The sequence below is a fragment of the Mirounga angustirostris genome, unplaced genomic scaffold, assembly GCF_029215605.1.
Source record: "Mirounga angustirostris isolate CCGP_5_RB_7025 unplaced genomic scaffold, mMirAng1.0.hap1 SCAF_6, whole genome shotgun sequence".
Lineage (NCBI taxonomy): Eukaryota > Metazoa > Chordata > Mammalia > Carnivora > Phocidae > Mirounga > Mirounga angustirostris.
In genome coordinates this window covers 89,562,632-89,584,318 of record NW_026991714.1, presented here as the reverse complement: position 1 = coordinate 89,584,318, position 21,687 = coordinate 89,562,632, and the positions used below count along the sequence as shown (strand labels likewise).

The 21,687-nt window shown below is 35.2% G+C and overlaps 1 protein-coding gene across 1 annotated transcript in view; it reads right to left on the bottom strand.

Annotated features, from left to right (window-relative positions):
• PHYHIPL (phytanoyl-CoA 2-hydroxylase interacting protein like) overlaps positions 1–15,511 on the bottom strand; it is a 90,659-nt gene extending 75,148 nt beyond the window's left edge. Inside the window, exon 1 of the mRNA XM_064594666.1 lies at positions 15,128–15,511. Coding sequence (XP_064450736.1) covers positions 15,128–15,233 — 106 coding nt within the window. The 5' untranslated portion in view covers positions 15,234–15,511. The remainder of the gene's footprint in view (positions 1–15,127) is intronic.
• Between the last annotated feature and the right edge of the window lie 6,176 nt (positions 15,512–21,687).

Below are 21,687 nucleotides of genomic sequence, written 5' to 3'. Positions count from 1 at the left end.
GCAATCACTATGGAAAACAGTATGGAGATTCCCCAAAAAGTTAAAAATAGAAGTACCATATGATCCAGCAATTCTACTCTGGGAATTCATCTGAAGAAACAAAAACACTAATTCAAAAAGATATTATACCTCCATGTTCACTGCAGCATTATTTATGATAGCCAAGACATGGAAACAAACTAATGGATAAACAAAATGTGGTCTATTTATGGAATATCATTCAGCCATAAAAAATTGAAATCTTGCCATTGGTGGCAACATGGATGGGCACTGAGGGCATTACTCTAAGTGAAGTAAGTCAGACGGAAAAAGACAAATGACTTACATGTAGAATCTAAAAAAACAAAAAAAACAAAAACAAAAAATGAGCTCATGGATATAGAGAACAGATTGGTGGTAGTCTGAGGCAGTGGGGTGGAGTAGGATGGGGTGGCAAAATGGGTAAAGGGGTCCAAAAAGTATAAATTTCCAGTTATAAAATGAGTAAGTCATGGAATGGAATGTTCATCATAGTGACTATAGTAAATAATACTATACTGCATATTTGAATATATCACACAATTATATACCCTTTCCTTATCATCAAAAACAATTTCTTAAATATATTTTTATTGAGATAAAATGACAACATTATATTAGTTTCAGGTATACAAGGTAATGATTTGATATTTGTATATATTGCAAAATGATGGCCACAGTAAGTCTGGTTAACATCCATCACCATACATAGTTATACATTGAAATTTCTCAAATTTGAATGTTGGGTGGATTAATTTATTACAGATATGCCTTGTTGTATAAAGCAAGATGTGTAAAAATAGAATGAATAAAAATTTGTTGTTAAAATTTCTGATCTGGTGCCCCTATATAAAAAAATCCTGAGTGGGTACATAAGTGCAGTCAATTCTTTAGAAATTATATACACATATTACCATGCTAATATGTTATGAAAATTATAGACTATGGAAAAAATAGAAGGAAACTGATAAAATATGTAATATTTTAAAATAATTTATTTTTACTTATTATAAGAGATATATATGAATATGTGCTCTTTTTGAGAATCTTGGCTCAACATTTTATGATATAGCAATTTAAACAATGAGCTCTAAATCTGATTTAGATATCTGGTTTAAAGAGTTGTCACAGTTGGAAAACAGATCACAAAAGAATGGATACATCAGAATGGAGAAAGCATATCAATAGGTGTCTTATGAAACACTAATATTTTTCATTTCTCAATTCCATATACCAATTATATAAAGGTACCTCATGCACATTCAGTATACATAACAGTTTGATATACCTGATATTAATCTACATATGTAAAGATTAATCACTTATTTTTTACTTATTTTAGCTGAGATAAAAATATTAATAGAAGTTCTATTATTTTCTTCCATGGCCTAATTGATTATATCCTGTGTGCCCACTGGGGTTCATACACAATATACCGATGGCATTTACACAACACTTTTGAAAGTTCTTGCATTATAAAAGTAAAGAATATAATTTCCCCATAAAAAGTAGTACAGTACTACAGAAAAATGAAAATAAGCCATTTGCAGACCCTCAGTGATAATACAAGACAATAAAAGTCATTTTAAAAGCAATTAAAATAAATTCTGGCACCAAAATAAATTATGATACCTTATATTGTTAGTATAACACATTACTTGATGCAAATGTTTTACAAAACTACTTTTTAATCTGACAAAAACTATTCTGGGTAAAATCTTTTTACTCCTTTCTGTTTTCTTACACTACCACACTCAGCTTTCTTAAGAGTCATGTTTTACTTAAAAATAGTGCTTTTAACATTTCATAAGAGTTCTGTGTGCTCAAAGAAAAGGAAAAAAATAAAGAAATGTTGATAGAAAGCTGAATAACAAGATTGCAAACTCCTAGGTAAATGATACAAGTGCAAAATTCTAAGAGTGCTTTTGAAATTTGTCAGCACAGGGCACTTGGGTGGCTCAGTCATTAAGCATCTGCCTTTGGCTCAGGTCATGATCTCAGGGTCCTGGGATCAGGAAGCCTGCTTCTCCCTCTCCCACTCCCCCTGCTTGTGTTCTTGCTCTCGCGGTCTCTCTCTCTGTCAAATAAATAAAAAATTAAAAAAAAAAAAAAGAAAAATTTGTCAGCATGATTACAATTTAGCTATACTTGAAATGGCCTGTAAATAGATGAAGCTAAAAATCTTTGAATTTCTAGTGTCTAATATATACTTCCCCTCATAAGAATTTCATAATTTAAGACACCATTATTTAAGACAATTTAGTTGGTATTACATTTCAGTGCCATTTTGCCTTTCTGTCAAATTCTTCTGCAGAAAACAATTAAGAATACTAGAGAAATGACAGAGAAACACTATGGTAGGGAAAATAATTATTCCCTGATTAATGTGTTTTGTAAGTTTAGATTTCATGTCAGGCTTTCTTAAAGGCCAGCATATCTACATTTTAAAGTGCAATGAAAATAAGTAAATAACACAAATACATTATTTGTGCTATGTAGCATCATGCATATTTCCAGGGAAATAAAATAGTTAAGATTTTCATTAAAATATTAATACATTATAATGAAACCAAAAGGACTCGATATGTCAGAAAAGTAAAATTATAAACTATTAATCTATAGGCAAAAGATGAAAAAAATTCTTGAAATGATTATGAAGTACAGTGAAGAAAAAGTTCATTGTTGATCACAGGAAGCTTTTAGAAATATTGGTGAAGATCTCAGAAATATTTATATAGAAGAAGATACACTTCTACAATATATGGTGCAGAATAAAAATTCTGGTAGAGGTGGTTAGATTGTATTTGGAATATTTATCACTATTTCAACCTTGAATTTTATTACTGTAAATTGTATTACTAGAATTTGAACAAGTAAAGCTTTTAGCAAAACAAATAGAATAAACAGCAAATTCCAGAACCACTGTTTTTCAGTCATTAGGTTTTCCCTTTTTTTTAAATCACTAAAAATAACAACCAAAAAAGCCATATCAAGCCTCACAGAAATTAATATTGGATATAGTGAACTGCACTAGAAAAGGACAATATATAAATAGGCTCAAACACTCAGCTTTGAAAAAATTATACAAAAACTGTATTTATTAAAAAGGAAGATTTGGGGCACCTGGGTGGCTCAGTCATTAAGCGTCTGCCTTCGGCTCAGGTCATGATCCCAGGGTCCTGCGATCTAGCCCCGCATCGAGCTCCCTGCTTGGTGGGAAGCCGCCTCTCCCTCTCCCACTCCCCCTGCTTGTGTTCCCTCTCTCGCTGTGTCTCTGTCAAAATAAATAAAATCTTTTTTTTTTTTTTTAAAAAGGAAGATTTATCTAAACTTAAACACCAAGAATCTGCAAAAAAAAAAAAAAGGCACATACACAAAAATTAAGTGTAAGAAAGACTATGTCCTACTTAGGCTAGCAATTCAATAAAAACCCTAGGAAACATTAAAATTAGTGGATTCAAATCAAAAGAAAATCTTGGAAATATACATTCACTATGAAAGCCTTAGAAATACCTTTGGTGAAGATTTTAGTTTTTCTTCGAGCTCCAATGTCATTATTTTTCTGCTAATTTGAATTCCAACAGTTTGTTTATTTTATGTACTGCAGACTATGTTGCCAAAGAGGGAAAAACTAATCTAGTATATTTCCACAGTAAACACAGATTATCATACACTTAATGGGAGAAATCTATCAAGTACACGGGGCACCTGGGTAGCTCAGTTGTTCAGTGTCTTCCTTCCGCTAAGGTCATGATCCCAGGGTCCTGGGTTCGAGTCCCACGTCGAGGGGGCATCGGGCTCCCTGCTCGGCGGGAAGCCTGCTTCTCCCTCTCCTACTCCCCCTGCTTATGTTCCTACTCTCGCTATCTCTCTCTCTGTCAAATAAAACAGAGTAGAGGGAGAGAGAGAGAAGCAGTCTCCCCGCTGAGCAGGGAACCTGATGCAGGACTCGATCTCAGAACCCTGGGATCACGACCTTAGCCAAAGGCAGACGCCCAACAGACCGAGCCACCCAAGCGCCCCAATAAATAAAATTTAAAAAAAAAAGACCTATCTAGTACAGAGTTTAGGCCAACTGTATTTCTCCCATGTTAATTGCCTCATTATTTAACCACACCCTAGCCAAGTTTAATTATATCAAAAGTAATTAATTTTCAAATGTTCCTTTTAGACACCACAAATAAAAGAGCCCAGCATTCAAATTTACTTATTCTAATGAGCAGTTCAACAATTTGACATGGGTCTAAAGGACTGACTAGAGGATGAAGTAAAGAAAACCTGACAAAGGAGAAACAAAAACCCAGAAAACCATCTTTATCCTCAAATTCCCTGCCTATGAGACATAGATGGACATTTCTAACAGTCTTTTGGTCATTTCCATCTAGGTATTGCACAGGCATCTGAAACCTAATTTGTCCAGGAAAGGCTTTATTTAATAGCTTGTTATCAAGGCTACTCTTTCACATTCCCTCCAACCAACAAACTACCTTATTTACTGGTGTCAAAATACACCCAGTCTCCCATTTTGGCAAATTTAGCCATCAGCAACAGCTCCTTTCTTGTATCTCGTACTTCCAGTTTAATCACAGCCAACAGATTTTTACGTTAGTTTTTTTCTGACATTTCTGACATTACAACAAACATGTTAAATTACTAAACTGTTACCAAAAAACTGAAATAAAACATTGGTACATGCCTGAATATAAGAGAATAAATATTATCCATCACATATAGTTAATTAATTCAAATGCTGAGATTATGTAAAATCTTTCTAATTTAAGTGGATGAGAATATGAATGTGGCAGATTTCTCCACTTACTTTTGTAGTAGTTTTTCAAACATAAATTTAAGAATGATAAAACAATACACAGTGGAGAAGAAACTTTTAATATCTAAGTCAGTTTTTTAACTCATCATCAACAATTGTCAGAAATACTGAAAAAAAAGAAAGAAAAAAATATTGGGACAGCTATCTTAAGGAAAGTAGAAAAAATTTTTTAAATTTCAGGAGTGGTAGCTCCTATAAAAGCTATTGCCAGCTTCATTAAGTAGTAATTGTTTACTAATAAGAACTGGATATTAAGATATTTCAAAATAGTTTATTTTTTTATTTAAATATTTTATTTATTTATTTGACAGAGAGACAGCAAGAGAGGGAACACAAGCAGGGGGAGTGGGAGAGGGAGAAGCAGGCTTCCTGCTGAGCAAGGAGCCAGATATGGGACTCGATCCCACTTAACCATCTGAGCCACACAGGCGCCCCTCAAAATAGTTTTAAGTAATCATATATAAACCATCATTTAAGTTGAAGGGTTTTTTTTTTTTTTACTGAGCTAATTATAATACTATGAATAGAAAATTTCAAAATTCATTTTTCATATGAAACTTAGTCAGCTATCCTGAAAAAAGATATAAATGCTTCAAAAGAAACAAGAAATACTTTATTTATTAATTTAAAAACACTTTTTTTTTAAAAGATTTTATTTATTTATTTGACAGAGACAGCGAGAGAGGGAACACAAGCAGGGGGAGTGGGAGAGGGAGAAGCAGGCTTCCCGCCGAGCAGGGAGCCTGACACGGGGCTCGATCCCAGCACCCCGGGATCATGACCTGAGCCGAAGGCAGCCGCTTAACCAACTTGAGCCACCCAGGCGCCCCTAAAAACACTTTGATAAAGATTTAAAATAGGAATACCATACAATCCAGTAATTCCACTACTGGGTATTTACCCAAAGAAAGCAAAAACATTATCTCAAAGATATATGCACACCTATGTTTATTGTAGCATTATTTATAATAGCCAAGATATGGAAGCAACCTAAGTGTCAATCAATAGATGAATGGGCAAAGAAGATGTGATATATACATATGAATATTACTCAATCATAAAAAAGAATGAGATCTTGCCATTTGCTACACCATGGATGGACCTAGAGGATATAATGCTCAATGAAATAAATCAGAGAAAGGCAAATACTATATGATTTTACTTATTTGTGGAATTTAAAAAACAAAACAAATGAATAAACAAAGAAAAAGCAGAAACAGAACCATAAATACAGAGAACTGATGGTTGACAGAGGGAAAGAGGGTGTAGGAATGGGCAAAATGTGTGAGGGAAGTGGGAGGTACAAGCTTCCACTTATGGAATGAGTAAGTCATGGGGATGAAAGTTACAGCAAAGAGTATATAGTCAATGGGATTGTAATAGCATTGCATGGTGACAGATGGTAGGTACATTTGTGGTGAGTATAGCATAAAGTATAGAGTTTTGGAATCACTATGTTGTTCACCTGAAACTACTGTAACATTGTATATCAACTATACTTCAATAAAAAAGGAAAAAAAACCTTTGATAAACATCTTTCAAATATAATGAGCAAACGAATTTGATTATTTAGCTCTTTAATAAGCTGAAGAAACTCAATTTGATAATACAGTCACAATATTACCAAGCTTATAAATGCATATAAATTGTCAGTAATGAAACTGATCCTTACAGTTAAGATTAATCATGCAAGTAAAATAAATTTAACTGCTCTGAAATTTTAAGAGATCAGCACACAAAGGTATGAGCTTTAAAAAAAAAAAGGTACCAAAATACCTCAGAATATTACAAGATACATTATTTTCTCACTGAACAGTGAAAAAAATGAACTGACTGATGAACAGAGTCCATCACCTGCCTCCAAAAGGAACACTTACTCTTTGATTCAACTTGAAAAAAAATCTTACTATTTCTACTTAAGTCTGAATCAGTTAATTTGAAGAGTATCCTGAGAAAGAAAAATGAGCTTAAAAACTTTAGCAATTGTCACTACTTATTTGAATTTGAAATTCTGTGAACCAGAATTTCCTAGGCATAATGCAATAAAAATAAAATACAGAAATAAAGTGGATGTTGAGGCTGATATAAAATAGCAACTTCCAAGTATAACTGCTAATTTTAATTTCTCACTATACTCATTGACTGAATTTATTGAAAAATGCTGTTAAGTTTGAAATTACAGGATAGATGTACACTAATTAAAAGTTATTTTTACTTGTTAGAGTTCTGCAAAATGTTAAAAAAAAAGGGTTCTCTAAAAATTAGAAAATTTGAAATCTACTAAAAAGATTTCAAACGAGATAAATCCAAACTCCTATCATGGCATAAGCTAGTTAGCCCTAACTAGTTTTCAGTTTACTTTCCTACAAGGAATACTTTTTTTTCCCAATAATACTAAACGCCATGTATTGCTAGAACATGCGTGATTTTATGCCTTTATATATGCTCTTATCTCAACCAGAAATGCCTTTATCCCACTTCTCCTGGCAAGTTTTTATTTTTCTTTCAATATACAGAAAAAAATGTTGCTTCCTCTGTAAAGCCATCTTGAGAGACTCAAGACAGAATTAACTACTTTCTTTTCTACATTCTATTATATTATTACATGTTATTATATTTATCTATTGAAATTTATTGTCTCCCTAAATGCCAGCAAATCCTTTAAATGCAATGATCCAAGTTACATTCATTCTTGGATTTTTTTTTTCCTGTTCTTAACACAGACCCTAAAGTTGGAATACATCCATAAATAAATAGAAAAAATTACATGCAAGTAAAAGAACAAAAGGAAACAATCAAACTGATTAAGTTTAGTACCAAAAAATTAATCATTGAACAAGAATAGAATGGCACTATCTTCCAGCCATTATACTCAAAGTGTGATCTGCAAACTATTTACCAGGCTCTGATGAGATAAATATAAAAATTAGAATTAAGAATCTGGAAACTTTTATAGGAATTTGACAGAGATTTTCATGTTTGTTGAATCTTTTAGGATCTTTTAAATTTCATTTTCTAATAATTCATTTTATTATATTTTTGTGAAGTATCAGCCAATGATAGATTAAAATACTGAAAAAAGCAAAATACGGATAGATTGAGAAGCCCTACATTAGACTGTGGAAGACAGAAAGATGAATAAGACCTTTACTCTTAAAAAAAAAAAAAAAAACCACAACCTTGACTCTTTTTCAATGAGGATTTGGTTTACAAGGAAAAATATGATATATACATAAATTGTTGTAGTATGTATCATAACTATCCATATTTCTCAAAGTTCACATCATCATCTTTGACACTTTAAAACCTTTCTATTGATAGAATTATAACTGTGCCTGGAAATACTAATGCATAACTAGTATTTCTTTCTAAAGTTACTTATATGAAGACTAGATTTTAAGTTAAAATCAGGGCTTGTTTCTTTCACTGCCTATCAGACCCAAAGGCATCTTTGACTGCCTCCATACAGAGCTAGGTAGCTTTCTACAGCTCTCTACCTGACCTGCAGTATCTCAAAACCCCAGTAGTATATAAAAACAGAGTGATTATACAATTTTTGTCAGAAACTCTTCCTCAGTATTTTCAAGATTAATTTATTAATCTTTACTAATAAAGATTAATTTATTTTCTCAATCCTCTATGCTAGGAGTTGGCAAACGTTCCCTGGAAAAGACCAGATAATAAATATTTTAAGGTTTGTAAGCTATATGATCTACTGTCACAGCTACTCAGCCTTTGTAGCAAGAAAGCAGCTACAGACAATATATAAACAGAAGGGCATGGTTTGGTTCCAATAAAATTTTACTTAGAAAAACTGGCAGTAGGTTTTCAGTTTGGCCCAAGGACTATAACTTGCTGATGTCTCTTCTCTATCATAGGTATAACTTTAAAATCAATCATTAACATCATTTAGTAATATTAAAAAACTGCCATTCTTGTTTGCATTTATCAACTTTTAAAATTTTAAAGACTGACAGATTCACCAACATTCAAGTTTATAAAACAAAACACTATTTTTCAAGAAAATCAAAGTAAGTATATTGAAAAAATTTTTGTGCTTTGTCTCTAATGGCATATGTCTAGGGAAGCTATAAGCTTTTCATACTATTATTAGATAGCAACACTCCCACAGGCTATGGAAAACAAAAAGACAGATTTATTTACATTAGTTGCCACAACCACTACAACAAACATCATATAAACAAAAATATCCACAGAAAAGTCCTTTTAAAATGAACTACAAACTTGGTGCAAATAGTTACAATATCACAAACAAAACTAACTACAATACTATTCAGAGTTATGATACTTTTTGTTTAACCCACATCTATGGAGTAACTTCAAAATACTGATATCTTGTCTACCTTTTTTTAACAAACCTGGAATGTAGATTTATTTCATCTTTAGGGTTCAAAGTTGGCCTTCTCCAGCATGTAGTCACTCCTTTCCTTTAAGGGGTGAGATACAAAGCTGATCAGAAGTCACTCTAAAACTGAAGTCAAACCCTAATTTCCTCTTAAGTTCTAGTATCCCCTGTGGAATATATAGTTCTATGAACAATGCTCTTTATCATTCTAGAACTCTTTTCTCCAGAACATAAGAGGAATTGTTAAATGTTTCAGTTTCCAAGGAAGTCTCTTACTGTTAGTTTCCAAATATCTTAATATAAATGTTCTTTTTACTTTACTTCTGATTTCCCAGACTTAAAATCCTAAAATTACTCCTTATCACTTTTCATATTGCTTGAAAATTCAATCACAAAGTTTGTAATTATTTTTGGATTTCTTTTACACCTTTGCCACTCACTATCTTTCCACAAACAGAACATGCTGATACTGCCTACCTATTTTTTCCTGTTGACAACTCTTCAGCGTTTCTATACGTTTCTATGAGAAGTCTTCCACAAATCCTGATTTTACTTCTCAAATGTATATGTGTATAAAATACAGCCTGCTTAAAAAGACAATTTAACCACTGTGTAATAATAATAAAATATGTTAAAAGATATTAAAGAATAAGGCAAATGCTTTAAAATAGTAAAAACACAATTTAAATAACAGTAAAAAGATTCTTACAGAGAAATTTAAGAGAAGTGGAAAATAAACCCAAGAAAGAGGCAAATGCTGTAAGGAAAAACTAAAATGCAATTACTAAGGGCAGACAAGGAAAATCAGAAACTAGGATTATACTTACTGCAGAAATTGATACAGCTGCTGTTATTTCTGAAGTCCAAGATAATATATAAAAATAATCAGTAAACTATATTCACATAAAGTTAAGGAAAGATCAAGGTTGGGCCTAAATGAGGGGGTATATCAGCAGTGAGAAACCAAGTAACTTAGAAGTTGTCTACTGCTCTATAGAGTGAATTTCTGACTGGCTTACCTTGGCAATAAAGCAAGTTGCCAGTGTTACTACTTATAACATATCAGTTATTCTACCACTGGAGGGAGTCTGGTCACATATCCTTTGATGTGACTTTTACTCTAATAACTTCATCTTCTCTGGGAATGAATTAGAACCCCTACCAAGAATATGAATTGGTTTAACATAATCTGATGACTTTAAAGCGTTTTGTTTGTTTCTTTTAGTTTGTCTTTTATTTTTGTTGTGTTCCATACTGAGTAAAAATTTACAGCATCTCTATAGTCATATCTGGGTCAAAGAAATGAATCCAGAGGTTACATGTGCTGGTACATATCTACCTTAGAATAAAAAATCATGAAGAGAAAAATGTTAAATCAAGAACAGAAGGTTCTGATACAAATACCTACCCAAAGCAATTATCAAGGTCACAAGGCACATAAAATGCCGCAAACAGCAGGTCTGAAGTAGAAGCTGAAAAGAGCTTTTAGGATTAAGGCTGACAAAGATATCATTGATGGGATAGATAAATATAAGCAAAAGATAGAGTACTGTAACTGTGGTTTAAAGTTAACTATTTTTTTCATTGAGAATTTACAGTTTCCATTGTCTACTCATGAAGTTGAAGTGACATAAGAAGGATTTACTAAGTGAATAAAACCAACTGAAATGAAAAACAAAGATCTAAACATTGGACAAAAAAAAAAAATAAAAAACAATAGCTGAACTCAAGAAGGTATGCGGAGAATAATAGTCCATTTACAATAATAATTATTCTCTATTTTGTGTCAAGAATTATAAGAAATGATAGAAAATACTTCATGTAATTATTTTAAAAATCCTACAGGACTGACATTATTATGTCAATTTTACATGAGAAAGCTTAAAGCTAAAAACAGGTTAAGTAATTTGCCTAATGTAATATATCTATCAAGAGCCAATATTCTGTCAGAGGTCTGTCTGATTCTAAAATGCTATTGCCACTATGGCATATGAATGTCAGTGAGACAGAGCAATGACTACCTTGTGTTCTTGTACTATTAAAGGTAACAGTTATGGGTACTATTCCTAGATGTCTGCTTCAGAAAATGTCATTAAGGATTATCTATTACAGCACTGTGCTAACTAGTAAGCATTTTTGTGTTATATTTCCAAAGTTAAAATTTGTTTAATTCACATATCAATAAGCATAAAAAAGTCACAACTGATTTATAATTTAAGTAGCTATGATAAAGTCAAAACTAAAAGGAATTTATCTTTTTTAAATATGTAAAAAGGAGAAAACCTTTTTTTCTTTTCCTTCATAAAACTATTGTTAGACACAAAGACATGGAAATCTGTCAGGTTCTCTCTGCAATTTCCTTAAAATGTATTCCCTTGCTGAGTAGCATCATAAACTCCATAAGCCATATCTAGGCAGTCATAAAATAATCATGGAAATAATACTTGTTAAACGTAGGAAGCCTTGGGGGTGGATTTAAGTGCCATACAACAAATTAATTTTGTATTTTCTCCCTTGCTATTGTAACAAGAGTGCAGGGAGCTTGAATGCATATAAAACACCATATACATAAATAAATCTTTCCCTTTCAGAAGGAAAGAAAGCTTTGAGATATCTATCTATCCATCTATCTATCTATTTATCTGTCTATGCATGATTTTAAGAAAAATGAAGAGAAGTAGAAGTAATGTAGAATTATGTGTGTGGGGTTCGGTGCTGTTCTGTCTTGTCACAGGTCAATTAGGGTCTGAAGTATCTATGTGAAGAAACAAACAGGAAATGGGTCCCCATATTATCAATGCTTCCCGATGAGCAATTAATGTTTTTTTTATCCTTCAACTTCCTTAGAAAATCTACAATTAAAGTAGATCATATGTGCAACTTGAGGATACTTCAACACAGCAGAGATAGAGGAACAGAAACACTCTTCTACTTGAAACAGAGATTATAGAAAGTACTAGATCTACAGCACATATTCAGAGGTTTCCTAATAGAAGTCCATCAGAATCCTCATTTTGAACTACAAGTAACATGTAGGCAGAGACCATATATTAGTAACTAAAGCACACATGCCTAGGATAAAAGTATACATGAAATAATGTGTGTGGAGAAGAATCCTCTTGCTTAATTAAAAAGTCCAATTATATGACTGCTTGGATTATATTCCAAATTCTTCCAACTGTTAAATACTTGGAGAAACTATGAAAAAAAAGAAACATTGTGAATTATTGCTAATTATGTATATGGATTAATTTATAAGAAAATAGCAAGTGAAAGAAAAAATATACAAGAGCCAAGGAAACATAAGAAAGACATACAGTTTACCAGCAGGTATAACTTAGTTGATAAAATATATAAAACATTATAAAATTAAAAACATCTATAAGTGGAGAAAGTAAAAGGAAACATATATTTAACAATAATATTATATTTTCTCCTATTCTATTTTATCTACTTCCAAGAAGTTTGTGCTCATTTTTTTCCAACACCAGATTAATAGAAGAATAGAGAAAAGTAAAGAGAAAACAAAATAAATGTATTTCTATGATCATAAAATTATTAAAATTTATCATTTTATGTACTCAAGCATATAACAGATCTTCTGCCACATCCTAATCTTTCTATTATATATTTACAGAAGTAAAATAATAAGACCTGAGAGGAAGTGAAGGGAGTAAATAATATCTAGTTGAGTATTTCTCACTATAAGATTATGATAAATAAGTTCTGCTTGACAAACTTAATGTAACATTTTAAAATTGTTCTGCCAAAAATAAACATATATTTTGGAATTGACATGTAGAGTCACAAAATAAAAAGTTAAACATTTAATAACATCTCTACACAAGCTATTCCTAATTTTTACATATTTTAATAGAAGAGTTAGCTCTTTGTATTTGTTGATATATTTTATAAAATGAAACCCTATTAATCTATGTTGAATCATTAGAAGTCTTCAAATAAGTAATTTTCATAGATACTGCTAAGTGCCAGCACCCCCCTATTAAATGTTAATTTTTTCATTTTGCAGGATTCATAATGTAAACTGAAACAACTAAAAAATATTACCAAAAATAAAATAGCTACTACTCTACAAGAAGAGACCACATAAATGCAGCACTAGTTTTGTTAATTCTATAAGCTTCATAAAAAAGAAAAACAACTTTATTTTCCCTAATATCTTTGAAAATGTGGTAAATGCAATTTTAAGTATTAAGATTACGGGGTTCTGAGGAGTAACTATGAATTGCCTATTTCTAATAACTACAGTAATAAGCTTTAGGTAAATCACTGAAGTAAATGAAGGTGAAATCTACTTTTACTAGATTCTTGGTTTTCTGTCAAACCATCTAGGAAAATCCAAACATTTACAATGGTAACACCAGAAAAAGTATACATACAGAAAAAGTATACTATACAATTTCCTACGTGGTATATTAAAAATAATCTCTATAGTCTAATAATGCAAGTTTATATATGGAATGCCAAAATGATTACTTTTTTTTTAGATGCCATAAATATGTGCACCTATTACTATGGTGACCTAAGGATAAAGGAATTATAAACAGCTTTTGCAAGAGTATTTATTTATCAATACTATACCTTTTCCAGAAATTATTTAAAGTGGTTTTGGCTTCAAAGGTCAATTATTCTGTGTCCTAAATTTATTAATAAACAGAAATTCAGTGTTCAGTTGACCTAAACTATACTGTAGAGCAACGCCTAACCAAGTTATCTAAATGACTTTAGAAACAAGACCTCTGCTCTCTATTTGGATAACATACTGATAAATTTCATGGCCTTATTGTGAGCACACTAGTATTCCTACATAACCCTGGCTAAAAAAAATATATTTAAATTATCGTCTCCATATACTGTTAATCACTGATTCCATTTATAGCCCAAAGTGTTCAGGGTCATCTTGACAACATGTAAATGGTTTTTCCTTTGTCACATGTTCGATTTTACAATTATTTGGCCAATCAACTACTAATCAGATGACTCTTACAAATGAAGTTTTATTCCACATCACTGAAATAGCACTGACTCTTCAACTACTCCAAATAACACAGAAGCACTACACGCTAGCTACCCATATTGCACACAGTACTAGCTTATCTCTTTAACGCTCAAACCTGTGTTCAATCACTTCCTTCTTTAGGAGACTGCCAACTTTAACAATAGAATAAGCTATATAATATCAAGACACAATGGTGAGTACTCGCCACATACACTGTACCACAGCAGATATATTAGGCCACTTCTTTACAGATTTTTGACAGTTTCTGAGTCACAGCCCCAAACCACGAAGCTTGTGGCTATCCATGGTGCTGAAACGCACCCCCCGCCCCCGCGCCCCTTCACTGGAAAAACCGCCATCCCAATCCCTATTTAAGAGCATAAAAAGATTAATGAATTTGGGGGGTCTGAAGAGGGGAGGTTTAAAAAAGGAAATGATAGTTTCTGGGCTGAGAATGCTAACTAGCGTGAGCCGGTGGAAAGAAGGGGTACTGAAAGCACCCAGAGGGCATTTCCCCTTCGGTTCCGGTAGATCCTGGAAACCCGGACTGCGGCACCATCGGAAACACCTCGTCCCGGGCAGGAGCGGCGGGCGGGAACGGCGCCCTCGCCCGGGCAGCTCCTCCGCGCGGGGCCAGGCGGGCGAGGACGCCGAGGGGCGCCGCTGCCGGAGACTAACGCGACTTTCCGCGCCAACGAGCGAGCCCTGGGGTCCTTTTGTTTCTAGCGTCTGCGGGGAGGGCGGATGAGCGGAGAGGAGCCCCACCTGTATTTATTTGTATGGGGGGACAACAAAAGACCCTGATGCCCGGGTGAGCAGGGTCGGCCGAGTCGGGGCGGCCGCGGCGCCTGGCCACAGGCTCGGCCCCTTTCCTCACAGCCCCCGTCGCTCTTACCGTCCCGGTCGCACAGCTGAATGGCCTCCAGGCTGAGGTTTTTGATCACCTCCTCACAGGGGCTGGTGGGGCTGTTGAGGGTATGATCCAGGCGCGGCACCTCCATTTATCCAACTCCCTTCTCAAGCCCGCCTGCTTCGTATCCAGGCTCTCTCGGTGGACGGGGTGGGAGAGAAGGGCGGGAAAGGGTAGGGAGTGGCGGAAGGAGGGGAAAGAGGCCTGGGACGCGGCTCCGAGGGGCCGAGGCTGAGCCGCCGGGCTAGAGAGCCGCGGCCGAGGCGACGGCCGTGACAGGAGCTCCGGGGAGTGTGAGGCTCGGAGAGACGGAGAGGGACCCGGCGCGAGAGCGGGAGGTGCGCGCTCCCGGCGGGGAGGGGACGCGGCGCGCGGGGATCGTGAGGGAGAAGGCGCGGCGCGCGCACGCGCGCGAGAGGACGCGCCCACCTGCTGGCGCGCGGCGCTCCTCCTTCCCCGCCCTTCCACGCGCACGCGCCCCCTGCTGCCCTGGCGCCTCAGCCCCCGCTACCCCCGCGCGGAGTGTCGGACCGCACGAGCGCCGGGAAGCGGCGGGCGGCTGGGCGTATGGCGCGCTGGCCTCTCCTTCTCTTCTGGTGAGGGTGGTTTGGCGTTCTTTCCCTCGTCATAGGGTCAGTGGGACTCAGGTTGGCACTGGGGAGTCTGCACGGGGAGATGAGAAGAAGCAGATTGGTTTTTATGAAGGACTGGAAAAATATGGGTCCAGATCCTTTGTATCCTTGTTTCGGAGCCCCCCAGGCTGCCTTCCCCCTTAAGGTCTCGAGCTACTCCCCTCCAGGCCCCTGCTTGCTCAGCCAGGCATTCCTCGGAAACAGCTGCGTCTCTGTGAGAGAGGAGTGGATTGACTGAGAAGTGGAAGGTTTTAGGGACAGAATTTTGGTCAACCTGAAGGAGGGGCAAACATGGGAATTCAGAACTGCCAGAAAGGTGAGGGAATGAGGAGATGCCAGTCAGCCTGCTGGAAAAGCAGCGCGTGTGCTTCGGGGCTGACAGCCACTAATCTTTCAGCCTTCGCAAGTCTAGCTTGCTTGCTTGCTTGCTTGCTTGCTTGCTTCATTCATTCATTCATTCATTCATTCATTCAACAAATAAGTATGAAATGTTTATTCCGTGCGGGGCATTGTTCTAGGCTCCAGTGAAAGGCGGAAAAAAAAACAAAACAGTACCTGACCTCATGGATATGGAAACATCCTTTTCTAATGGAAAATCTTCCTCAACTTACCTTAAATTTGTCTGCCCATTCTTTTTAATGGCATTTAGTATTGTGCAATGCAAAATTCTGCAATAAAAATGTTTTTAAAATAAAGTAGGTATAGGTCACAGCCTATTGACCTCTCTTGCCATTTGCTTCTTTGGAATAGTTTTTAGTCGTGTTGCTATCTTAGAATCAAAATAGTGCCTGCCCCACTCTCTTCTTTTTTTAGTGTATATGCTTGTTGGAAATTAAAGTTCCTTTTTATGTATTTTCCAATTTCAAACATAAATGTTATCCAATGAAGTAACAATTTACATAGAGATTGCTCTATGCTACCATTTCCAGTCATATCCTTCTAGCCATAACATGACTAAATCTAGTTAATTGAAGCCTCATAAAACAGAAGGACCAGCTTAAGGTAAAATAAGCCTGTGAGAAAACTTGGCACAACTGCAAGTTGATAAAAATTAGTGAAAGATCATTGGGTATCTTAAAGTGAAATGTCCTCATTATCAACTTAGGTATTAATGAAGATGGATCTCCTTCTTGTAGTTTAAGAGAATTTTTGTGTCAAGGTAGGGGTGTCCCCAAGGAGATGATAAATTATTACTTGTCAAGAAATATGACAAGATGGCACTTATTGGTGAATTTCCTGTGTTCTAAAACCTGGCTCTGGAGGAATAGAAATTGATATTGTCAGCTGAGCCACAGTGGGTTCATCTTCCAGAGTAGTATCACATTTACAAATTTCAAAAGGAACTGTGTAAACTAGATTACCAATTTATTGATCTACAGGTGAGAAATATAAACTCATATATATAATTAAAGCTATAATTCACACAAATATTTGTTAAACACCTGCTATATCCATGGACAATATGCTAGATGTTGGAAATTTTGAGTTCAAATCTATTAAGAAACACAGACATTGAAAAAGGAAAATTATAATGAGTGTTATGAAAGAGGAATCATGGGAACTAGTGAAGCACACGCAGGGGTCCTAACCTTGTCTGGTTAGTAAGGAAAGCATTTAAAAAGATTATTTAAAAGGAACAGGAAATTATGAAAGGCTTTAAGTGGGAAGTTAGCATGATCAGATTCATAGGCCAGAATATCTGTATAATGGGAAAAAGGGATAGTGTTTTAAGAAATATTAATGTGAGTTTGGGTATAAGACCTATTCAATCCAAGGCATCTTTCTGCTAAGGATTTAGATTATTACATAAGAAATACAAACGAAAGAGTTAATATTTCACTTTTGACATTGAGCATAGGATTTTTTTTTTTTTTTAGCAAATTGTTAGGCTTCAAATCAAGGCATTGTCAAAAGATAAAATATAGATATGTTTATGGTTTAACATACCAAAGCTAGGCCTAGTGGTCAAAACGATATAGTTTATCCCAGAGTGAAGACAAGATATCCCAGTCCACGATAAAGGCTTAGGCCAGAGATTGGTATAAGGAAGATGGTGGCTATGCGGTAGGTAAACTAGAGAAAATTCTATTCTTTTTGGTTCAGAGAATAATGGAAAAGAGGTAGAAGTGCTAGAGGATGGCAACCAGCAATATTTTTACTCACTCATACATTGAGGATGTGAGATGAGGGATTGTGGCTCTAGAAATATCCAGATAGGTATGGGAAAACTCAAGGACAGAGAAATTTCTATCCTAGTTCTTAGATCTTTGGGATGGTATCACCTGGCCAGATTCAAGTAACCTTGAACAAAACATCATAGTTAGGCAGAGGAAGGGCAGGAATTTACTTTCCAAAACTGCTAAAATTTCCTGTATACTCAGAAGGTAGTTGAGTTGAGATCTAGTCAACCTGCTGTGAAGCCTGATTTTAAAATGCAAGGTAATACTCTAGCAAAAACTGCAGAATGGAGCTTCTAGACTAGGGATGTCTAAAGTATTAAAAAAGATGAGACTTGTGAGTCTTAGAGATGGCTACCAGGCCCTGACCACACTGAAAAAATACAGACCATGAGTTTCTCTAGCCACCAACTTCAAGTGAAAGGCCAGAAGCAATTAGGCATGCAAGGGATGTCACCACAGAGACCAGAGGAGGCAAAACACATTATTCAAATCCAGTGACCCTTTGTCCCAGTGCTTCAAGGTAATGGAAACTCTCCTGTACTGATATCCTCAAATACCATCTGAAATAAGATGTAGGGGAAAAGGTAAAAACCTGAAAGACTGAGGATCTTACCTAAAAAGATGGACTTTAAAGGGGTAAATAAAATACTGATTAAAAACTGATTGAATCTAGGTTCCTGGATTGCACTAAAAATACATTATTTACTTTCCCCTTTATATTAGTGAATGAGATTTCATGAAGATGACCAAATAAATTTTAAGATAAAATGAAAATTCTGCCTTTTCATATGTAAGTTGTAGTGTGAGTAATTGCAATCCTCACACACTTATATCATTTGTTAGCTTGAGGTCAACACTATTACAGCCAAAATCCTACCATTCAAGGTCTAATTCAAATGGTACATACTCTATAAAGATTATTCCTTATGCCAAAAATCTTTTTGTTTTATTTCCATGGGGCTTTATTTATATTATCTACAGATATAATCACACTCTCATTTGCAAATTATTAGTGTACGTGAAGAATCAGACTTTGAAAAGGACCTTAAATATGTCTTAATGCAATCCTGCACCCAATGTTGAAGCCCCTGACAAGAAGTTGTCTATCTTTTAATATATAGTAAATTAAAATCCTCATGAAGTAATCTTACTCATTCTGAACCCAAATATGCCTCCTATGAGGTCAATACAAGGACCTTCATTTTCTCCTCTGTTAGTCATACACAATAATGATAATCCTTCTGCTACCCATTCATATTCAATTTTCTGGCTAAATACTCCTAGTTCTTCCAAATATTTCTGATATTACATTCCTTTGAGTCCCTCTACCACTTTGGACACTCTCTTCTGGATAGATCTAATGTTTTCTAGGAGTCCATCGATGAACACACCTATGATGTGGAGAGATATTAAGAATATAAAGGGAAACAAGCAGTCTATCACCATCTTTGCTCTATATGCCAGACATCTTTTTTTTTTTCTAAAGATTTTATTTATTTATTTGACAGAGAGAGACACAGCGAGAGAGGGAACACAAGCAGGGGGAGTGGGAGAGGGAGAAGCAGGCTCCCCGCAGAGTAGGGAGCCCGATGTTGGACTTGATCCCAGGACCCTGGGATCATGACCTGAGCCGAAGGCAGTCGCTCAACCGACTGAGCCACCCAGGCGCCCTATGCCAGACATCTTATATCACAGCCCAGGAGCACATTAGCTTTCCTGACAGAGATACCAATCTGCTTACACATCTTGAGCTTGCTATCATGTAAAACCTATACTTCTTCCCTGAACAGTTCTTATTTCCCCTGTGATGTAAATTTAAAGCACATACTATAGTATTTGCACAGAGAAGATACTCAGTACAATTTGTTGAATTGTTTGATTGAACTTCAGTACTTTGAATGTGTTTAATTATATTGCTGCAACTGCCTAGAATTTTATCAGACCCAAAGAAAAACTAGGTTACAAAGTCCTTTCAGTGAGCTTGTAAGTGCAGAGGTCATTCTTATATAACCCACAGTCTTAGGCACAACCCAGGTTTTTATGGCTAGGCACAAGGCAAAGAGTGAGAACCAAAACCATAGGTAGAAGCAAACTCAAAAAAAAAAAAATGCTTAGTAAATGAAGGAGTGTTTTGTTTTGTTTTGTTTTCCCTCTCTAATGGTAATAACATTACCATGACTTTTCCTAAGCCCTTATCAAAGGTAGGGGAAAATAAAACTCATGATTGACAAAGTTGAAAGCAACTCAAATAATCTGAATTCTTTATCCTGACTCAAGTTGACTTGTGTCTGGACTTGTGAAAATCAAATGACATAATACATAGACAAGTGTTGTATGAACTATAAGGCATCTCATAGAGTTAGAATAGTGTTATTATAGAACACTAAGAACACCATTAAGAAAGTATATCTGGTCAATTTTACAGTACAAATTTCTGAAAATATTTTAATAGCTATTTAAAAACATTAAGAACTTCCATATTTAGAATAGCCATATTTAGAATATTTTAGTGTGTGAGGCCCTTATAAATTAATGTCACATTATGTTTGCTTTTGGTTCTATCTCACTGTAGATTTTTGCCAAGCCCATAAGCAAATACTCAATATTGAATCTCTCCTCAGTATTCGATTTCTACATTTCCAGTTCTATATCACCAAACACTGGTGAGAGGTGGTGGAGATCTATGATGACTTGGTCCAAAATTTATGCTATTAAAGTTAAACTTGCTTGACAATTTAACTATCACAGACTGTTTCTCTTTGAAACCCCCAGTTCTTCTCTCACTTTCAAAAGACGATCTCTCTCTTTTTCCTGGAAAAAGCAATAAAGGCAGAGTGAAGTTTCTCATTCGTCCTTATCATTAGCTCAGTAGGTCCTGGTAAAACTTGCTACTTTTCTTTCCCTTATCTGTACTTTCCACTCAGTGCCTGTGTAATGCAGAACAGAGTTGTTAGCTTCTTATTTTTACCTCCTCCAGCTGCTTCAGTCTTTTTCTTTCCTCTCTTTTTTATCTTTAAACATTGCCAAATCTCCTTGATTTTAAAAATTATCTTATTTGAACCAATTACTATCTTAACTTCTTAATATTCTAAGGTATGTAAGAAACCCATTATAAATTGTGCAGTGCTACAAAACTGTTATTCATTGCTTCCATTTCCTTTTAATCTTCACACAATTTATCATCTGTCTCCACGACTGATTCTTACTCTTCAAATGTCATCTTTGGATGTGGTGAGATTTTTCACATCACCAACATACAGGCCTTTTATCATCTGCATCCTCTTTGATATTTCAGCAGTTTATTTCTGCTGAACTTCTGTAGCACTGAACTCTACTGGATCTCTTCCTACATGTGTGCTTAATGTTTATCAACTCTAGCTTCTAAGCTGCCCTCTTGAGTGTAGGTGTTCTTTAAAGTTCAACCTCCGACATTATGTTCTTCCCTGTTTAAAGCCTTTCCTCTGAGAATGCATGCATTTCCATGAATTTTAATGTCTTTTTAATGTTTAAATTCTCACCTTTATCTTCAAATCCCTATTTCATGTCCCCAACTATAAACATAAGTCATTACCCTACTTCCAACTAATGAAAATTTTTATTTACATTCCAATAACCACTTCTAATTAATCAATTCATCCCCCAAACTGGTTGCCTTTTCTAATTTTTCCCCCATTATAGTGACTGGCAGCTGTATCCTCTTAGTCACCCAGTCACCCTGCTTTCTGATTTTCTC